The 19,096-nt window shown below is 48.2% G+C and overlaps 1 protein-coding gene across 1 annotated transcript in view; it reads left to right on the top strand.

The window, feature by feature from the left end:
* Positions 1-19,096, top strand: part of LOC139255875 (protein CC2D2B-like) — a 558,271-nt gene that overhangs the window by 262,063 nt on the left and 277,112 nt on the right. The window contains exons 15-19 of the mRNA XM_070874046.1: positions 3,503-3,641; positions 3,845-4,020; positions 5,469-5,530; positions 7,292-7,439; positions 14,280-14,503. Coding sequence (XP_070730147.1) covers positions 3,503-3,641; positions 3,845-4,020; positions 5,469-5,530; positions 7,292-7,439; positions 14,280-14,503 — 749 coding nt within the window. The remainder of the gene's footprint in view (positions 1-3,502; positions 3,642-3,844; positions 4,021-5,468; positions 5,531-7,291; positions 7,440-14,279; positions 14,504-19,096) is intronic.

The raw sequence follows: 19,096 nt of genomic DNA, 5'->3' as shown, positions 1-19,096 counted from the left end.
ATATTGCTGATACCTGCAAGCTCTGGCTGTGTGTTTGCCTCCACATCTCCAACATGAGCCGTTGTTGGAAACGAAAGGTCCATTACCAGTCGATTGTCTCTGACTGTCTCTGTAACTGTCCTTTAGTGCACCATTGACAGGTGTTGATGGCCCCATTACTGGCCGCATTGTCCCTTGCGATGGCATGAATCACCATTCAGCTAGCCATTGTCTCTGTTGAATTCCCCCTTTGGGTTCGACTACATGCTTGGGCATGTCCGATTGCTCCTGTCTGCCTAGAGAACTGTGTGCCGCATTAACAATGTTGCCTCCCTGTCCATTTGCTGCATTTAAACCAAGATTTTTGTCAAACATCATTCTGGTCTCTTCTTCCCCTGAGATAAATGTCTTGGCCATCAAAGCCGCCGTTTCCAGGGTCAAGTCTTTAGTCTCAATTAGTTTTCCGAAAGCCTAGCGTGCACGATGCCCTCAATAAAAAAGGTCTCGCAGCATCTCCGCTCTGCATGCATCTGGGAACTTACATAGGCTCGCCAGTCGCCGAAGATCTGTCACGAAGTTTGGAACGCTTTGCCTTTCTCGCCGCCGGTGCGTATAAAACCGGTGTCTCGCCATGTGCATGCTGCTCGCCGGTTTAAAGTGTTCCCCGATCAACTTACTGAGCTCATCAAAAGTCTTGTCCGCCGGCTTCTCTGGCGCTAGAAGGTCCTTCATCAGGGAGTACGGCCTGGATCCACAAACCGTCAGGAGATGAGCCCTGCGTTTGTCGGCCGAATCCTGTCCCAGCCATTCCTTAGTGATGGAACTTTGCTGTAGTCTCTCAATAAAATCGTCCCAATCATCACCAACACAGTACCTCTCATCTGTGCTGCTAGTGGCAATGCTCGCGTGGCTTAAATCCCAGTTTCTCTTCGCCAATGATATGTCCTTATCATACAGTACAAATGCACATGAGGCCCATACTTGAGAGAAGGTCACTCTGTGACCAGTAACCTTTATTAGCCAGCACTAAAGTGCAGAAGGTGGGTGAAGGTTCCCCTTTTATACCTGAAAGTCCAGGTTAGGAGTGTCTCCCACAAGTTCACCACCTAGTGGTCAGTGTTCTCTCAGTGTACAACTTAGGTCAGTTTATACATGGGTTTACAATGACAGCTAAATACATGACATCACCTCCCCCCCCAAAGTCTTATTGGGATCACAGGTTGAGTCTTTCTAGTGGTTTACGATCTCTTGTAGAGCGCCTGAGTTGGGGCTCCGGTTGTTGGGCGCTGGCCTGAGTGTGTGCTGTTTGCGGTGCCTCAGGCCTATCCGGACTGCCCACAGTGACTGGGCTCTCCTCCCTTTGGTTCCGGTGTTCGGTCACTTGTGGTGGAGTGAACTCTATATCGTGTTCTTCCACTGCTTCTTCTATGGGGTTGCTGAACTTCCTTTTTGTTTGATCCACGTGTTTGCGGCAGATTTGTCCATTGGTAAGTTTAACTACCAGAATCCTATTTCCCTCTTTGGCAATCACAGTGCCTGTGAGCCATTTGGGCCCTGCAGCGTAGTTGAGGACAAAAACAGGGTCATTTACATCAATACATTGCGCCCTCGCATTCGTGCCTTGGTAGTCATATTGTGACTGGCGCCTGCTCTCGACAATTTCTTTCATGGTGGGGTGTATAAGGGATAACCGGGTTTTGAGCATCCTTTTCATTAGCAGCTCTGCGGTGGAACCCCTGTGAGCGAGTGTGGTCGGGATCTGTAGGCCAACAGGAAGCGTGATAAGCGGCTTTGTAGGGAACCCCCTTGGATCCTGAGCATCCCCTGTTTGATTATCTGCACTGCTCGTTTCAGGCTGGCTTGAACGGTGCTGTTCTGACATGGTTAATTCCATTGCCTGCCATGAAGTCCTGGAATTCAGTGCTTGTGAAGCACGGGCCATTGCCGCTGACCAAGACGTCCGGTAGATCTTGGGCGGCGAACATTGCCCAGAAAACTTTCTACCGTGGCAGAGGATGTGCTTGAATTTAAAATGTCACACTCGATCCATTTGGAGTAGGCGTCTACTACAACCAAAAATATTTTTCCCATGAAAGGACCTGCGTAGTCCACAAGGATGCGTGACCAAGGCTTGGCAGGCTATGGCCAGGGGCTAAGGGGGGCTTCCCTGGGCGCATTGCCCAGCTGGGCACACGTGTTGCACCTGCGAACACAAAGTTCCAGATCTGCGTCTATCCCTGGCCACCAAACGTGTGACCTGGCAATTGCCTTCATCATGACAATGCCCGGGTGCTCATTGTGGAGTTCTCTGATGAACACCTCTCTACCCATCTGGGGCATGACTATGCGGTTTCCCCACAGTAGGCAATCGGCCTGAATCGAGAGTTCATCCCTGCACCTGTGAAATGGTTTAACTTCCTCACGGCATGCCCTGTATGTGGCTGCCCTGTCCCCATTCAGGACACATTTCTTGACTAGAGACAATAGCGGGTTTCTATTTGTCCAGACTTTAATCTGACGGGTTGTCACGGGTGAGCCTTCGCTTCCAAAACCTTCAACAGCCATGTCCACCTGATGTGCTACCTTGAATCTCCTTCGGCACTGCTGCTCAATCATGTTGAGGAAGCTCATCTTTTGCCTGTATATCTTTTATACCTGAAAGTCCAGGTTAGGAGTGTCTCCCACGAGTTCACCACCTAGTAGTTAATGTTCTCACGATGTACAACTTAAGTCAGTTTATACATGGGTTATAATGATAGTTGAATACATGACAGGCCCGCTGTCAAAATGGTTGTGATTGACAGCGGCGCGGAAGTCCACTTAGAACCCGTCTCCTTGTAGTTTCCAAAGTGCCGGGTCTGGCTGCGGTTTGCAGACCTGGCATTAAGTTGCGGGTCAGGCAATTGTGCTAGTTAAGAAGTTGCTTAAAGATATTTAAGCAGAATTTCACCAGGTCCAAAAGATTTTGCCAAGTTTTTAACGAGGTTCTCGTCCCTCGGGGAACATGTCAGGTAAGTGTGTTGGGTTCTCAACAACTCTCCATTGGTTTCAATAGGTGACAGCTGCAAAAGTGGTATAAAAGCTCGCATTTCACAGCTATTCACATCCAATCTCAGAAGCTGGAGCCTTCAGTATTAGGAAGAGACTTTTCAGCTTATTGCAGTATGGAAGTTGTTATGTAAACACTACCAATGTGTAAGACCTGCCACCAGGGGGCACACCTGTGGGAGACTCAAGGATCACCTGCACACCCTGGGCAAGCAGGTCTAAAAGGCAGACTACCATGCTGCCTCCTCACTTTGGAGTCACAATAAAGAGACCAAGGTCACAACTGTTTGAGCTGAAGATATTCAGTCTTGTGGAGTTATTCTAAACGTAACAGAAGTCTTCGTAGTAAACTCATTGTCACCTTCTTGGAAGAACGTATCTGACCATTGACAGATTGCTTCTGACATTTCAACTGCAGCTGGCATATCTAAAATCAGAATGGGCACGATTTATGCTCTCTTGCCTTGGTCCTCAGATTCTGATGAGGAACAGCTGCAGGAGCAACAGAACCAGCCACACCAGCAGCAGCAATAGCAAGAGTGCCAGCCTTCTCCTGAAGCACCTCATGCTTCAAAGTGTGGAGGGCATCACTGCAGGGCTGCATCGCGCCGGAGGTGATAACCCCAGCACAGGATATACAGGCAAAAGATGAGCTTCCTCAACATGATTGAGCAGCAGTGCCGAAGGAGATTCAAGGTAGCGGTGGTCACCGACATTTGCGCCTCGTTGGAGCAAGACCTGCAGCCCAGAGGAAGGGGTGAACACCCCTTACCAGTGGCTGTAAAATTCACATTTGCCCTCCACTTCTTCGCCTCAGGCTCTTTCCAGGCAGCAGAATTTAGTGACATTTCGCAGTCGACCACTCACAGATGCATCATACAGGTCACTGATGCCCTCTTTAACAAGTCAGCCAACTATATAGATTTTTCCACTGATGAAATCAGTGTGATTGAGCGGGCGCTCGGCTTTGCCACTCTGGCTGGCTACCCATGGGTGCAGGGCACCACTGACTACACACGTGGCCATCAGGGCACCCCATCACAACCTAATAGCCTTTGTTAACTGCAGGGGCTTCCACTCTCAACATGTAGCTGGTCTGCAACCACAGAAAGATAATCATCCATGTGTGCACCAAGTTCCCTGGCAGCTGCCATGATTCTTACATCCTGCGTCAGTCCACCGTCCCTCAGCTCTTTGCTCCACCAAACAGTCTTTCTGCCTGGCTGCTTGGTGACGAGGGCTAGCCCCTCAAGACCTGGCTCATGACACCTTTGATGAGGCCAACAAACGAGGCTGAGGGACGATATAATCAGAGCCACATCTGTACCAGAAGTATAATTGAGCAAACAATAGGCTTGCTGAAAATGCGGTTCAGATGCCTGGACAAATCGGGAGGAGCCCTTCAATATGTACCAGCCAGAGTCTCCAGAATAGTCGTGATCTTCTGCGCCCTGCACAAGATTGTGCAGCAGAGAGGATTAGCACTGGATGAGGAAGATGACGCAGAGCCTCATTGGAGGAGGAGCACCATGATGTTGGCAACGATATTGAGGAACACCTGGAGGAGCCGGTGGTGCCATTGGGACCAGTACATGAGAATGTTGCTGCCCGTCATGCCAGGGATGCCCTCATAAATGTCAGGTTCAACTAACTTTGTTGTGGTCACACATTTGACTGCCACAGGCGTCTGCATGTTGGCATGACCCCACACCAACAACATAAATCAGATAAACAATTACTAGTCCCTTTTTTTTATCCTCACCACCATTGCTGGATGTCAAATCAGCCCTGACCATACACTCTGCCACCTCCATTGGATCTCACACATTTGGCTGTGACTGCAAGATGTGACAAATAAATGATTTAATAGCATTGGTCCATATATATTACAAACGTCACACTGATACTGAGAAACACACCCGATTGAATACCCTTGTGACTATTTGTGTGGGATCTTTCTTTTCTGGATGTTTCTACATGGTGCTACCTCCTCACCTCCCTGCTTAGACGCCTTTGGCGGTCGTCTTCTGGGTTTTGGAGCCTGTGAGGGCCCTGCCAAAGTCTGCTCCTCCTGCGACTGTGCAAGGGCAGACTCAGCCATCACTGTCCTGGGAGACATCTAGGGCTTTGACTGAGGGGTGAGCAAGGAGATGTAAGTTGGAGTGCTTGGAAAGAAACCCCCACTTCCATATCCCCTCCCACCATCATCCCTCTCATGGGCCACCCACACTTCCCTGATAGCAAGGAGCTGGAGAGCACCTTACTACACTTTAATGGGGCCATGAGGGCCTGCGTTTATACTGACATCCCTCCTACAAAGGATGTCTATGAGCCTCTGGTTTCTCTGCTTCATAGATGCCCATCTATCCTCCATAAATGCCCATCTATTTAGAAGTGAAACCATGTTGTCATTACACTGGCGCTGTGATTCCTCCATGCAGGTGGCCATCCAATCCATCGAGGAAGCTATAGATGCTACTGACTGCGCCATGGTGATGCTCAGGTGGAGAAGGACTCCTCCATTCTCTGCACACTCGCAGTCACCGCATTCGTAAAACCAGTCAAAGCCTCCTGCACTTGTTCCTGCAGCTCCAGGATTGCCCACTTCCTGGATGGCCCCCGAGGCTCAGTGTCTGCATGCAACAGAGTAGAGCTAGCAGACGCCACGCCCTCCGACAAGGAGTTTCCACTGCTTAATCTGTCTCCATCATCTGTTCTTGCTCACTTGTGATCTGTGAGATACCAGGTAACAACACTGCTCTATTTCACGATGGATCCACCGAGGTGTGTTTAACTGCGCTGGTGCTGGGTTGCGTTGTCTGAGATGACGCTGCACCCTCAGAGGCTGAAGGCTCCTCTGAGGAGTCTTGTAGCTCTTGCTCGTGGACAGTGGGGGTGGCGGGGGGGTGGGGGTTGCTCCTGATGAACCTGTGGGAGAGTCAAGACATGAGTTACATATATGAGATGTCAAGTGCAGACACATACCATTATACACATCATGACTATTTATTTTCTGTTCACATAACATCCCATATGAGTGACTGATGAAAGACATGCAACTGTATGGATAATAGTTCTGTCATCAGCTTCTTCTATTGAGCCCCTCTCTCCATCCCCCACTTCCGGAAGCTCCACCACTCCAGGAATCTCCAGTACTGCATCCTCTGCATGGATCAAATAATATATCGATTGAGGGCCTCCTCCTGTTCTCTCTCTCTCTCCCTCTTATTGTGGGCAATCTTTTTCTGCAAGGAGGGAAAGTAGAGAAGGTTGATTGAGACCGATGGAATGAGCGTAATTAATGGAACGGGATACAGCTTTACAGGGAAACTTTGGCGATACCAAGTTGCCTCCTTTTGTGCTACTACTTGCTGTCATTGCATTATGATGAGGCTGAGTGTGAGGGATGGAAAATAAGATGGGGACCTGATAATGTAAATAGGGAGAGAGGGATGAATTAAGGTCCAAGGGATCTTGGGGTGAGTAATGCTGTGCAAGGGTATGGTTGCACAATGGTGGGGATGTGATGACAGGTACAGCAGCATCAAGGTAAGTGTAGCTTTATACTCACTTTTCCTGATCTTAGAAGATCATTGAACCTTTTCCAGCACTGGATCCAGGTGCGAGGCACTACTGAAATGGCTGTTATATCTTGGGCTATGTGAAGCCATGCTGCTTTTGGCTGCTGGGGAGGCCTCTTCCTGCGGTCCGTAGGGAAAAGAACCTCTCTACATGCTCTCACTCCCTCCACAAGATGATGGAGAGACTCATCACAAAAACAAAGCGCTGATCTCTGCCTCTCTGAAGTCATGGCTGAGATCTGCATTCACTCACACCAGGTTAAGTTCTGAAAAAGAAACTGTCAGCAAACATGGCCCCTTTAAATAAACCGTCAAGAATCGCGTCATCCGGTGACTACACCCGCTGCTTTTAATTGGGCCAGAAAATGCACAGAGCGGGCCTAACAAGGCCCATTAGGGAAAGATCTTTTTGGCCGAGACCACCGCAGGAGTAGGGTCATCCCCCGCCGCCGCCATTTCCTGCCTTGGCGACGCCAAAGTAGGGGAAATCGCGGCCGCAATGTGCATGCGCAGAACTACTCAAATTTGTTCGTACAAATAATCACTCCGCCAAATAAAATGATAAAAGTGCAGTTAGTATAAGTTAAAGATATTTTTTCTTTATTAGAAATATTACCTGCAATATTTAAAATGCAATAATTCTTTTCAACATATAGTAAATGAAGGACATCTGTTGCAAACAGGTTGGAAGTAAATTATAAAACACTTAGAAAGCAATGTGAAGTGGAGTACATTGCAGAAGTAATTGAACTAGAACAAGAACTTCAAGAAGAATTTAGGAAAGAAATGGAGATGTACAATGAAAAATTGCAAATTTGGCAAAACAAACAGGTATATAATTACACCCTCAAAATTAGGAATATATAGAATTAATGATGTCCACATTTAAGACGTTTATATAGGGTAAAAAAGCTTAATATTTTTGTCTGTTCAGTGTTTTTTTTAATATAACCTAATCCTCTTTTTTGGCTTCCTGTAGGTAGGAGAATTAAGGTTTTATGCATAATAGGCAGTGGACTGATTTTTTAAAAATTTCAAAATATACTTTATTCATATAAAAATTTGTACCGTACATTCAAAAGCAGTTCAGTATATTTAGCTGCAGTCAGCAATCCCATACACTACATTTGGGTGCTGATGGCAGTTCCGTTCGATACATTTCCTTGCTTTTCAGTTCAAGTACAATTCGGTACAATACGGGATACATTGTAGTACATTCAACAAATTACATTACATGTGCCACTATACAGTACACGGAATGGGTGACAGTACATTTACACTTTTCCTTTCCAATGTGCATCACGAAACAGACCTACATGGCACTACATAGGTGTTTACAGATCATGATGCTCCATGTACACAAAAAAGAAGTTACAAGTACGGTCCGAGGGGAGTTTTGAACTGATTCCTGTCCCCGGGTTTACCGTGGCAGAAGGGCTTTAAACTGTGGCCCTTCCCCACTGTGCCTTTGTGGCGACTGCACCAATTTTAAGTGCGTCCCTCAGCACGTAATCCTGGATCTTGGATTGCGCCAGTCTGCAACGTGCAGACGTGGACATCTCCTTGCCCTGGAAGACCAGCAAGTTTTGGCAAGACCAAAGAGCGTCTTTGACCGAGTTGATGGTCCTCCAGCAGCAGGTGATGTCTGTCTCGGTGTGTGTCCCTGGGAACAGCCCATAGAGCACAGAGTCCTGTGTTATGGAGCTGCTTGGGATGAACCTCGACAGCAACCACTACATCTCTTTCCAAACCTGCCTTGCGAAGGCGCAATCCTGAAGGAGATGGGTGACAGTCTCATCCGCCCCGCAGCCGACTCGGGGGCACCGTGCCGTGCTGCTGAGATGTCTGCTCTGACGGGTAAGGCCCTCCTCACCGCCAACCAAGCTACGTCTTGGTGCTTGTGTGACAGCTCTGGCGATGAGACATTCTGCCAAACGAGTTCGACAGTCTGCTTGGGGAACCACCCAACAGGGTCTAGCCTCTCCTTCTTTTGTAGGCCGTCAAGGACATTACGTGCTGACCACTGTTTTATTGCCTTGTGGTCAAAGGGTTTTTTTGTGAAAAACTTTTCCACGAAGGACAGGTGGGCAGACATGGTCCAGCTGGTGGGGCCATTTCGCGGCAGCGTGACCAGGCCCATCCTTCGCAACAAAGGGGACAGGTAGAACCTCGGCACGTAGTGACACTTGGTGTTTGCGTTCTGGGGGTCTGTGCACAGCTTGATGCAGCCGCACACAAAGGTGGCCATCAGGATGAGGGCCAAGTTCGGAACATCCTTTCCTCCACTGTCCAGAGATTTGTACATTGTGTCTCTGCGGACACGTTCCATTTTGGACCTCCAGACAAAGTGGAAGACGGCCCGGGTAACTGCCGCCGCACAGGAGCGAGAGATGGGCCAGACCTGTGCCACGTGTAGCAACCCCGAGAGGACCTCACTCCTGATGACCAGGTTCTTTCCTGCCATGGAGAGGAAGCGCAGATTCCACCATCCCAGTTTTTGCTTCACTTTGGCGATACGCTCTTCCTAGTTTTTGGCGCATGCCCCGTCCACTCCGAACCATATTCCCAACACCTTCAGGTAATCTGGTTTAACGGTGAAGGGAGTAAAGGATCGGTCGGTCCAGTTGCCAAAGAGCATGGCCTCGCTTTTGCTGCGATTGACCTTTGCTACCGAGGCCAGTTCAAACTGGTCGCAGATTGCGAGCAATCTGTGGACCGACTGCGGATCCGAGCAAAAGACGGCGACGTTGTCCATGTACAGGGAGGTCTTGACCTGAGCGCCTCCGCTGCCTGGGATCGTCACCCCTCTAATGCCCGCATCCCTCCTGATGGACTCAGCAAAGAGCTCGATACAACACACAAACAAGACAGGACAGCCTTGCCTGACTCCAGATCTGATTGGAAAGCTTTCAGTTTCCCACCCGTTGATTTGAACTGTACTACTGATGTCTGTGTAGAGCAGTTGGACCCAATTGCGGATACCCTCCCCAAACCCCATTTTGGAGAGCACGTCCATCAGGTACGTGTGCGATATCCTGTCAAAGGCTTTCTCCTGGTCTAAGCTGATTCAGCAGGTGTCCACCCCCCTGTCCCGCACGTTGGCGATCGTATCCCTGAGTAGCGCGAGGCTATCAGAGATCTTCCTGCCGGGGACAGCGCAGGTCTGGTCCAGGTGAATCACCAGCTCAAGAGCAGACTTGACCCTGTTGGCGATAACCTTTGACAGGATCTTGTAGTCCACATTGAGCAGCGAAATGGGCCGACAGTTTTTGATTTCCTCCCTCTCCCCCTTCTGCTTGTAGATGAGGGTGATGATGCCTTCCCTCATCGATTCTGATATACTGCCAGCCAGAAGCATACCCTCGTACACTTCCAGCAGGTCTGGGCCTATCCAGTCCCACAGAGCCGAATACAACTCGAACGGTAAGCCGTCGCTTCCAGGAGTTTTATTCATCTCGAAGGACCAGACGGCCTTTGTCAGCTCGTCCAGAGTTAGCGGGTGGTCCAGACTCTCCCGCTCGCTGTCGTCTAAGACCTCCGAAATAGACGACAGGAAAGACTGGGAGGCCGTGCGGTCTGTGGGATTGACATCGTACAGCCCGGCATAGAAGGATTTGCTAATCCTCTGCATGTCAGGCTGCGAAAACGTCACAGAACCGTCGTCTTCCTTTAGGCTGGTGATCACAGAGCTCCCCCTGTGTACCTTTTGGAAGAAGAAGCGTGAACACGTCTCATCCTGCTCGACGGAGTGGACTCTGGAGCGGAAGATGATCTTGGAGGACTCTGAGGCAAAGTGTCAGGCTTGCTGGCCCTTCACCTCTTCGAGTTCCTCCGCGACATCGACCCCCATCGACTGCAGCAGGAGCAGGTTTTGCATATTCGTCTGGAGTTGGGACAATTCCCTCTGTTTCCCTATCGCCTCCTGAACACCTTTGAGGATGAAGAACCTCTTGATATTCATCTTGATTGTTTCCCACCAGTGCATCGGGGAATCGCAGGGGGGTTTTACGGTTCTCCAACCTTTATAATCCCTCTCGAGTTCCTCAATGTTTTCCGGAGTCAACAGTTTCACGTTCAGCTTCCATATCCCTCTGCCAACTTTCTGGTTTTCCTGTGGGCGACAGTCGGCCAGTAGGAGGCAGTGGTCAGCGTGACGTCGGTAGATCTGACCTTGAGCGTGTTTAGACACAAACAGGAAGTCTATTCTGGAACGGACGGACCCGTCTGGTCTTGACCAGGTGTATCTGTGCGGTGCTCCGTCTGCAGGGTTGCTGAAGACGTCGCACAGCTTGGCATCTTTTACCGCATCCATCAGGAGTCTGGACGTGGCGTCCAGTTTGCTGTCGGCTCTGCTGGATCGTCCTGCCGCATTGCTGATGCAGTTGAAGTCACCGCCCAGAATGACCGGCCTGGACGTCGCCAGCAGCAGTGGGAGCTGCTGGAAGAGGGCCAGACGCTCGCTTCTGAGAGGCGAGGCATACACGTTAATTAGCCTTAGAGGGGAATTTTTGTACATTACATCTGCTACGAGGAGGCGGCCGCCCACCACCTCCTTAACTTCGGTGATGGTGAAGTGGCCTCCCTGCAGCAGAATGCCGAGGCCGGAAGACCAGCAATCGTTGCCTCCTGACCATATGGATGGTCCATGGGCCCACCATTGTGACCACTGCCGGTAACTGCTGGAGTGCTCCTGCAAGAACAGCAGGTCCGCTTTGACCTTGGCGAGGTACCCCAAGGTGGAAACACATCGTGTAGTGGATTTTACGCTATGCATGTTAATAGTAGCTATTTTTAAATCCATTTTAAAGTTACTGTTTACAGTTACAAACATTACACTTCAAATAAATCATCCTTTAAGTCCGAGGTCTGCCCAGTGGCCAGTTCCGTCATGAATAGGTTTAAACTATACAAGTCTATTGCACCTGGGCTGACGTGGTCGTCATCCTCTGCCGTGGGAGTGTTTCGACCAGGGGACTGCTGCAGTGCTGTTATAAGGTCCAATATGTCCTCTGCACTGTCCTCGCCTGGTGTTGGTGGTTCCCTCTTTTCATCAGTCGTGTCGGTCTCGGGCTGGTGTGCTTCAATCGCTGGGTCGCTCCCGGTATTCCGGAGGTGGGGTGTGCTGGGCACTTCGCTGCTCCCATTCTCCCGGAGCTGGTCTGCGTTGGTCGCTTCTTCGCTCCCGGTGTTCCGGAGCTCGTGTGTGCTGGGCGCTTCGCTGTTCGCGGGTTCCTGGAGCGGGGCTGCGCTGGTCGCTTCACTGCTCCCGGTCGCCTGTGGCTGTGGGTTAGCGTATTGCCTCTTGTTTTGGTGGCGGTAGTAAGGGGCTTTTTCTTGCCTTTCCTCATCAGGCGAGCTGCCGTCGCCGCTGTCTGTCATGGTTGTTAGCCGCCTCTTCCCTGTCGTTTCCGCAGGGGCCCTTGCTCGCCTGTTCTCCTTACGCTTGCGGGCCTTTTTCTTGACAGTCTCCCATCCCGCTTCATCGTCTGCTGTCTCCTAGTTCCTGGACTCGGTGCGCTGGGGGAGAGCTTCACTGCTGGCTGCTGGTGTCTCGCAGCTCGCCGTAGCAGGCTTCTCTTCCTCACCGACTCATTCCGAGTCCACGGGGGCGGTTGCTTCTTTGCCCAGGGCATTGGTCGGGGGGAGGGTGTGGGTCTCCTCTGGAGTGCTGTGTTCCTCAGCTTCCTCCTCCTCTCATGCAATGTTCTTTGCTGCCTGCGCATAGCTGAAGTTGCATTTGGGGCAGTTTTTGTAAAGGTGCCCAGCCAGACCACAGAGGTTGCAGCACTTGGTCTCCTTACAGTCCTTTGTCTGGTGGCCTTCGTTCTTGCAGTTTCGGCAGATGACAGTTTTTCAGCTTGCCGCCACATGGCCTGCCTTCGCGCAGGCCCGGCACACACTGGGTTGGCCAGCATGCACCATGTAGCCCCGACTTCCTCTGATGGCGAAGCTGGAGGGGGGGTGCAGGATGGTTCCGCTGGTGACCACCTTCATGGTGACCTGGATCTGGCGCTTGCTGGTCCAAATCACGTGCAAGTCTTTCAAGTCGCTGCTGTTTCCTGCCCCATCGACATACCTGGCGAGGAAAGTCAGCACATCAATGACCGGGATGTGGGGATTGTACATCTGCACTGTGATAGTGCGTCTTCTCTGCGACGGGAGGGTGAACAGTGGCTCTCAAGTCAGCAATGAGCGCAGCGGTTCACTCGCCTCCTTCAGTCCCTTCAGGAACTTCAGGCATAGGGTGACGGTTCTGAAGGTCACATCAAAGTAACCTCTCTTTGGGAGGTCCTGCAAGGCGAAGACATCGGTGACTTTCATGCCACATGTTCCCAGCAGGATTTTCTTCACGAAAAGGTCCCGGTTGATCGTTGTCGGTCCATCCACTGATATATCTGAATTAGCTTTGTTTGGTTCAACTGGTACTTTACCAAGGCTAGGTGGTAAATCCATCACTATAGAAGTGATCAAACTTGCTGTTGACTAAGGCAAGCAGATTTTGTGTACAGATTTTCACATTTTGACGTACATGTTCTGATAAGCTGTTTGATATTCCAGTTATTGTTTTGATTTTTGGACGAGAAATTCCAATCTGTTTTTGCTGCAGAGTCCATGCAATTTGCATGTCGGGGAGGGGGTTCAAATTCTGCCCCTTTCTGGCCTGTGAGAAATTTCATCATGCCTTCACATTGGAGGCAGGACTGATGAGATACCGGCTCCTCAGAAATCCTGCTAGTTACATCCCACATGTACCCTGGTATGAAGCAGATGTATTTGCCAATATGTGGCCATAAGTATGGCCCAGAATACTGTATCACAATGGTACAACAATCAGAGTGCAGTGAGCACATAATCTTTCCCTTTGGACATGTAAATAGAGAGTATGGCCCAGACTGGTCTCTGCATCGCCCAGACCTGTCAGCCCAGAGCAGCAAAGTGTTGCTCTGAAATTTCAGTACCCCCACAGGATGGATAACCCAGTAGCATTATAAATGGGATGGGTGCTTTCCCCATTATGCAAATTACATCATGCCCAAGGTTTGGGATAAGGCAGACTGGCAGGCAGAAGAGAAAGAAAACTGGAAAATATTATTTACAAGAAGGTTTATTTCAATATGGTTTCAATACCCCTGGTGATATTTAACTCATTCTTTTTGAATTATTTTTGTGTATATTAATAATGTATTGACAGGTTTCCAGTGTATTTAAAGATTGCATGTAGGATTAATTCTCCAGTAACAATTATGTTCCAGTGCTTCCCATCAAGAAGTGGCCAGTGTTTCTCAATATGTGTTCTAGTTTTTATGTACTAAATCTGCTTGCTATAGGAAAGCAAACTAAAAAGATCTATAACCTTGGAACTTAAGTCTCCCACCATTAAATTAAAACAGAAAATGCTGGAAATCTCAGCGGGTCAGGCAGCATCTGTGGAGAGAAAAACAGAGTTAACGTTTCGGGTCAACGACCTTTCGTCAGCATTTTCCAGCATTTTCTGTTTTTATTTCAGATTCCACCATCTGCAGTATTTTGCTTTCACCATTAAATTAATTGGCTAGTGTTCCACTACTTGATATGTTCGGTCACTATATAACAAATAATGAAATAGTTACATTTTCAGTTATAAGACAAACTAAACCCCAGCTGTAAATACTTATTTTTGAATGTTGCTAGAAAACCAAAGGAAGAAAGCTTATAGAAGAAGATGAATCAGTCAGTGAATATACTGGCTGTGACCCAGGAAAGCCTCCAAAGCTTCCTACTCTAACTGATCGAGCAACAATGGAAGATATGGTAAAAAGAAGAAGCACATGGATTCATAGGCAACGAGAAAAGCCTATTCTGATTCCTAAACTATCACTGACTGTGGATATAACACCGACCTCAAAGTGCTCTGGGTATTATTTGTAGCCGTGTGCTCTTAGTTTCCTTTACAGTTAAATTAAATCGTAATTTGGCTACTAAAATACTTGAAATTTAGGCAATTTGTATATAATCTAGAAAAAAGATAAATTTTTTTAAAGTTCTACCTCCAAAGCAAATAGTAAACCACAATCAGGCTGGTATTCCTCTCCGTAGTACCCGAGGAAAGCTCAGATCCCAGCCTCTACAGAAAGTAAGACAGTGGAGACCTGTTACATAGAAACATAGAAACATAGAAAATAGGTGCAGGAGTAGGCCATTTGGCACTTGGAGCCTGCACCACCATTCAATAAGATCATGGCTGATCATTCACCTCGGTACCCCTTTCCTGCTTTCTCTCCATACCCCTTGATCCCTTTAGTCGTAAGGGCCATATCTAACTCCCTCTTGAATATATCCAATGAACTGGCATCAACAACTCTCTGTGGTAGGGAATTCCACAGGTTAACTCTCTGAGTGAAGAAGTTTCTCCTCATCTCAGTCTTAAATGGCTTACCTCTTATCCTTAGACTATGTCCCCTGGTTCTGGACTTCCCCAACATCAGGAACATTCTTCCTGCATCTAACCTGTCCAGTCCCATCAGAATTGTATATGTTTCTATGAGATCCCCTCTCATCCTTCTAAACTCCAGTGAATAAAGGCCCAGTCGATCCAGTCTCTCCTCATATGTCAGTCCAGCCATCCCGGGAATCAGTCTGGTGAACCTTCGCTGCACTCCCTCAATAGCAAGAACGTCCTTCCTCAGATTAGGAAACCAAAACTGAACACAATATTCCAAGTGAGGCCTCACCAAGGCTCTGTACAACTGCAGTAAGACCTCCCTGCTCCTATACTCAAAACCCCTAGCTATGAAGGCCAACATAACATTTGCCTTCTTCACTGCCTGCTGTACATGCATGCCAACTTTTAACGATTGATGTACCATGACACCCAGGTCTCGCTGCACCTCCCCTTTTCCTAATCTGCTGCCATTCAGAAAATATTCTGCCTTTGTGTTTTTGCCCCCAAAGTGGATAACTTCACATTTATCCATATTATACTGCATCTGCCATGCATTTGCCCACTCACCTAACCTGTTCAAGTCACCCTGCAGCCTCTTAGCGTCCTCCTCACAGCTCACACCGCCACCTAGTTTAGTGTCATCTGCAAACTTGGAGATATTACACTCAATTCCTTCATCCAAATCATTAATGTATATTGTAAATATCTGGGGGTCCCAGCACTGAGCCCTGCGGCACCCCACTAGTCACTGCCTGCCATTCTGAAAAGGACCCGTTTATCCCGACTCTCTGCTTCCTGTCTGCCAACCAGTTCTTTATCCACACCAGTACCTTACCCCCAATACCATGTGCTTTAATTTTGCACACCAATCTCTTGTGTGGGACCTTGTCAAAAGTCTTTTGAAAGTCCAAATACACCCATCCACTGGTTCTTCCTTGTCCACTCTACTAGTTACATCCTCAAAAAATTCCAGAAGATTTGTCAAGCATGATGTCCCTTTCATAAATCCATGTTGACTTGGACCTATCCTGTCACTGCTTTCCAAATGCGCTGTTATTTCATCTTTAATAATTGATTCCAACATTTTACCCACTACTGATGTCAGGCTAACCGGTCTATAATTACCTGTTTTCTCTCTCCCTCCTTTTTTAAAAAGTGGTGTTACATCAGCTACTCTCCAGTCCATAGGAACTGATCCAGAGTCGATAGACTGTTGGAAAATGATCACCAATGCATCCACTATTTCTAGGGCCACTTCCTTAAGTACTCTGGGATGCAGACTATCAGGCCTTGGGGATTTATCGGCCTTCAATCCCATCAATTTCCCTAACACAATTTCCCGCCTAATAAGGATATCCTTCAGTTCCTCCTTCTCATTAGACCCTCAATCAAGTCTCTGTCCCCTTTACATTGTCCCAGTATTCCTGGAACTTTGCTAAATGAGTTGGCTTGAGCCTGTGTCTCCAATAGGTGTAGGGCCAGTGTTGCAAGGATAATGAGGCAGAAGGAGATGTTCCTAGGTCTTGTGCCTTACCTTCCCGAGGTTACATTCATAGAGTGCCCAGACACAAGGGTTCCCCAAAAAGCAGGCTGTGAGACTTGTGTTAGGGAACCTCCTCAGATGGTTGTAAGATCTGGGAGGTCCAGAAGCAAGCTAGAGTATTACAGCAACAGGTAGGGTCATTTTATGTAGTGCAGGGGTCCCCTGCGGTCATCCCCCTGCAAAACAGATACACCGCTTTGGGTACTGTTGAGGGAGATGACTCATCAGGGGAAGGTAGCAGCAGCCAAGTTCATGGCACCGTGGATGGCTCTGTTGCACAGGAGGGCAAGAAAAAGAGTGGGAGAGTGATAGTGATAGGGGATTCTATTGTAAGGGGAATAGATAGGCGTTTCTGTGGCCGCAACCGAGACTCCAGGATGGTATGTTACCTCCCTAGTGCAAGGGTCAAGGATGTCTCGGAGCGGGTTAGGACATTCTGAAAAGGGAGGGTGAACAGCCAGTTGTCGTGGTGCACATAGGTACCAACAATATTGGTAAAAAACAGGATGAAGTCCTACGAGACGAATTTAGGGAGCTAGGAGCTAAATTAAAAAGCAGGACCTCAAAACTAGTAATCTCAGGATTGCTACCAGTGCCACGTGCTCGTCAGAGTAGGAATCGCAGGATAGCTCAGATGAATACGTGGCTTGAGGAGTGGTGCAGAAGGGAGGGATTCAAATTCCTGGGACATTGGAACAGATTCTGGGGGAGGTGGGACCAGTACAAACCGGACGGTCTGCACCTGGTCAAGACCGGAACCAATGTCCTAGGGGGAGTGTTTGTTAGTGCTGTTGGGGAGGAGTTAAACTAATATGGCAGGGGGATGGGAACCTATGCAGAGAGGCAGAGGGAAATAAAAGGGAGACAGAGGTAAAAGACAGAAAGGAGAATAGTAAAAGTGGAGGGCAGAGAAACCCAAGGCAAAAAACAAAAAGGACCACATTACAGCAAAATTCTAAAGGGGCAAAGTGTGTTAAAAAGACAAGCCTGAAGGCTCTTTGCCTCAATGCGAGGAGTATTTGGAATAAGATGAGCGAATTAACTGCGCAGATAGCAGTTAACGGATATGATGTTTTTGGCATCAGGGAGACATGGCTCCAGGGTGACCAAGGCTGGGAACTCAACATCCAGGGGTATTCAACATTTAGGAAGGATAGACAGAAAGGAAAAGGAGGCGGGGTGGCATTGCTGGTTAATGAGGAAATTAATGCAATAAAAAGGAAGGACATTGGTTTGGATGATGTGGAATCGGTATGGGTAGAGCTACGGAATACCAAAGGGCAGAAAACGCTGGTGGGAGTTGTGTACAGGCCACCAAACAGTAGTAGTGAGGTTGGGGACAGCATCAAACAAGAAATAAGGAATGTGTGCAATAAAGTTCCAGCAGTTATCATGGGCAATTTTAATTTACATATTGATTGGGCTAACCAAACTGGTAGCAAAGCAGTGGAGGTGGATTTCCTGGAGTGTATTAGGGATGGTTTTCTAGACCAATATGTCGAGGAACCAACTAGAGGGCTGGCCATCCTCGACTGGGTGATGTGTAATGAGAAAGGACTAATCAGCAATCTTGTTGTGCGAGGCTCCTTGGGGAAGAGTGACCATAATATGGTAGAATTCTTTATTAAGATGGAGAGTAACACAGTTAAATCAGAAACTAGGTTCCTGAACTTAAGGAAAGCTAACTTCGACGGCATGAGGCGTGAATTGGCTAGAATAGACTGGCGAGTGATACTTAAAGGGTTGACAGTGGATAGGTAATGGCAAACATTTATAGATCACATGGATGAACTTCAACAATTGTACATCCCTGTCTGGAGTAAAAATAAAACAGGGAAGGTGGCTCAACTGTGGCTAACAAGGGAAATTAAGAATAGTGTTAGATCCAAGGAAGAGGCATATAAATTGGCCAGAAAAAGCAGCAAACCAGAGGACTGGGAGAAATTTAGAATTCAGCAGAGGAGGACAAAGGGTTTAATTAGGAGGGGGAAAATAGAGTACGAGAGGAAGCTTGCCGGGAACATAAAAACTGACAGCAAAAGCTTCTATAGATATGTGGAGAAAAAGAGTAGTGAAGACAAACGTAGGTCCCTTGCAGTTGGACTCGGGTGAATTTATAATGGGGAACAAAGAAATGGCAGACCAATTGAACAAATACTTTGGTTCTGTCTTCACGAAGGAAGACACAAATAACCTTCCGGATGTACTCAGGGACCGAGGGTCTAGTGAGAAGGAGGAATTGAAGGATATGCTAATTAGGCAGGATTTGTGTTGGGGAAATTGATGGGATTGAAGGCCGATAAATCCTCGGGGCCTGATTGTCTGCATCCCAGAGTAATTAAGAAAGTGGCCCTAGAAATAGTGGATGCATTGGTGATCATTTTCCAACAGTCGATCGACTCTGGATTAGTTCCTATGGACTGGAGGGTAGCTAATGTAACACCACTTTTTAAAAAAGGAGGGAGAGAGAAAACAGGTAATTTTAGATCAGTTAGCCTGACATCAGTAGTGGGGAAAATGTTG

The sequence above is a fragment of the Pristiophorus japonicus genome, chromosome 3 (genome assembly GCF_044704955.1).
Source record: "Pristiophorus japonicus isolate sPriJap1 chromosome 3, sPriJap1.hap1, whole genome shotgun sequence".
In the NCBI taxonomy this organism is placed as follows: domain Eukaryota; kingdom Metazoa; phylum Chordata; class Chondrichthyes; family Pristiophoridae; genus Pristiophorus; species Pristiophorus japonicus.
This window is presented reverse-complemented; position numbering and strand designations above follow the sequence as displayed.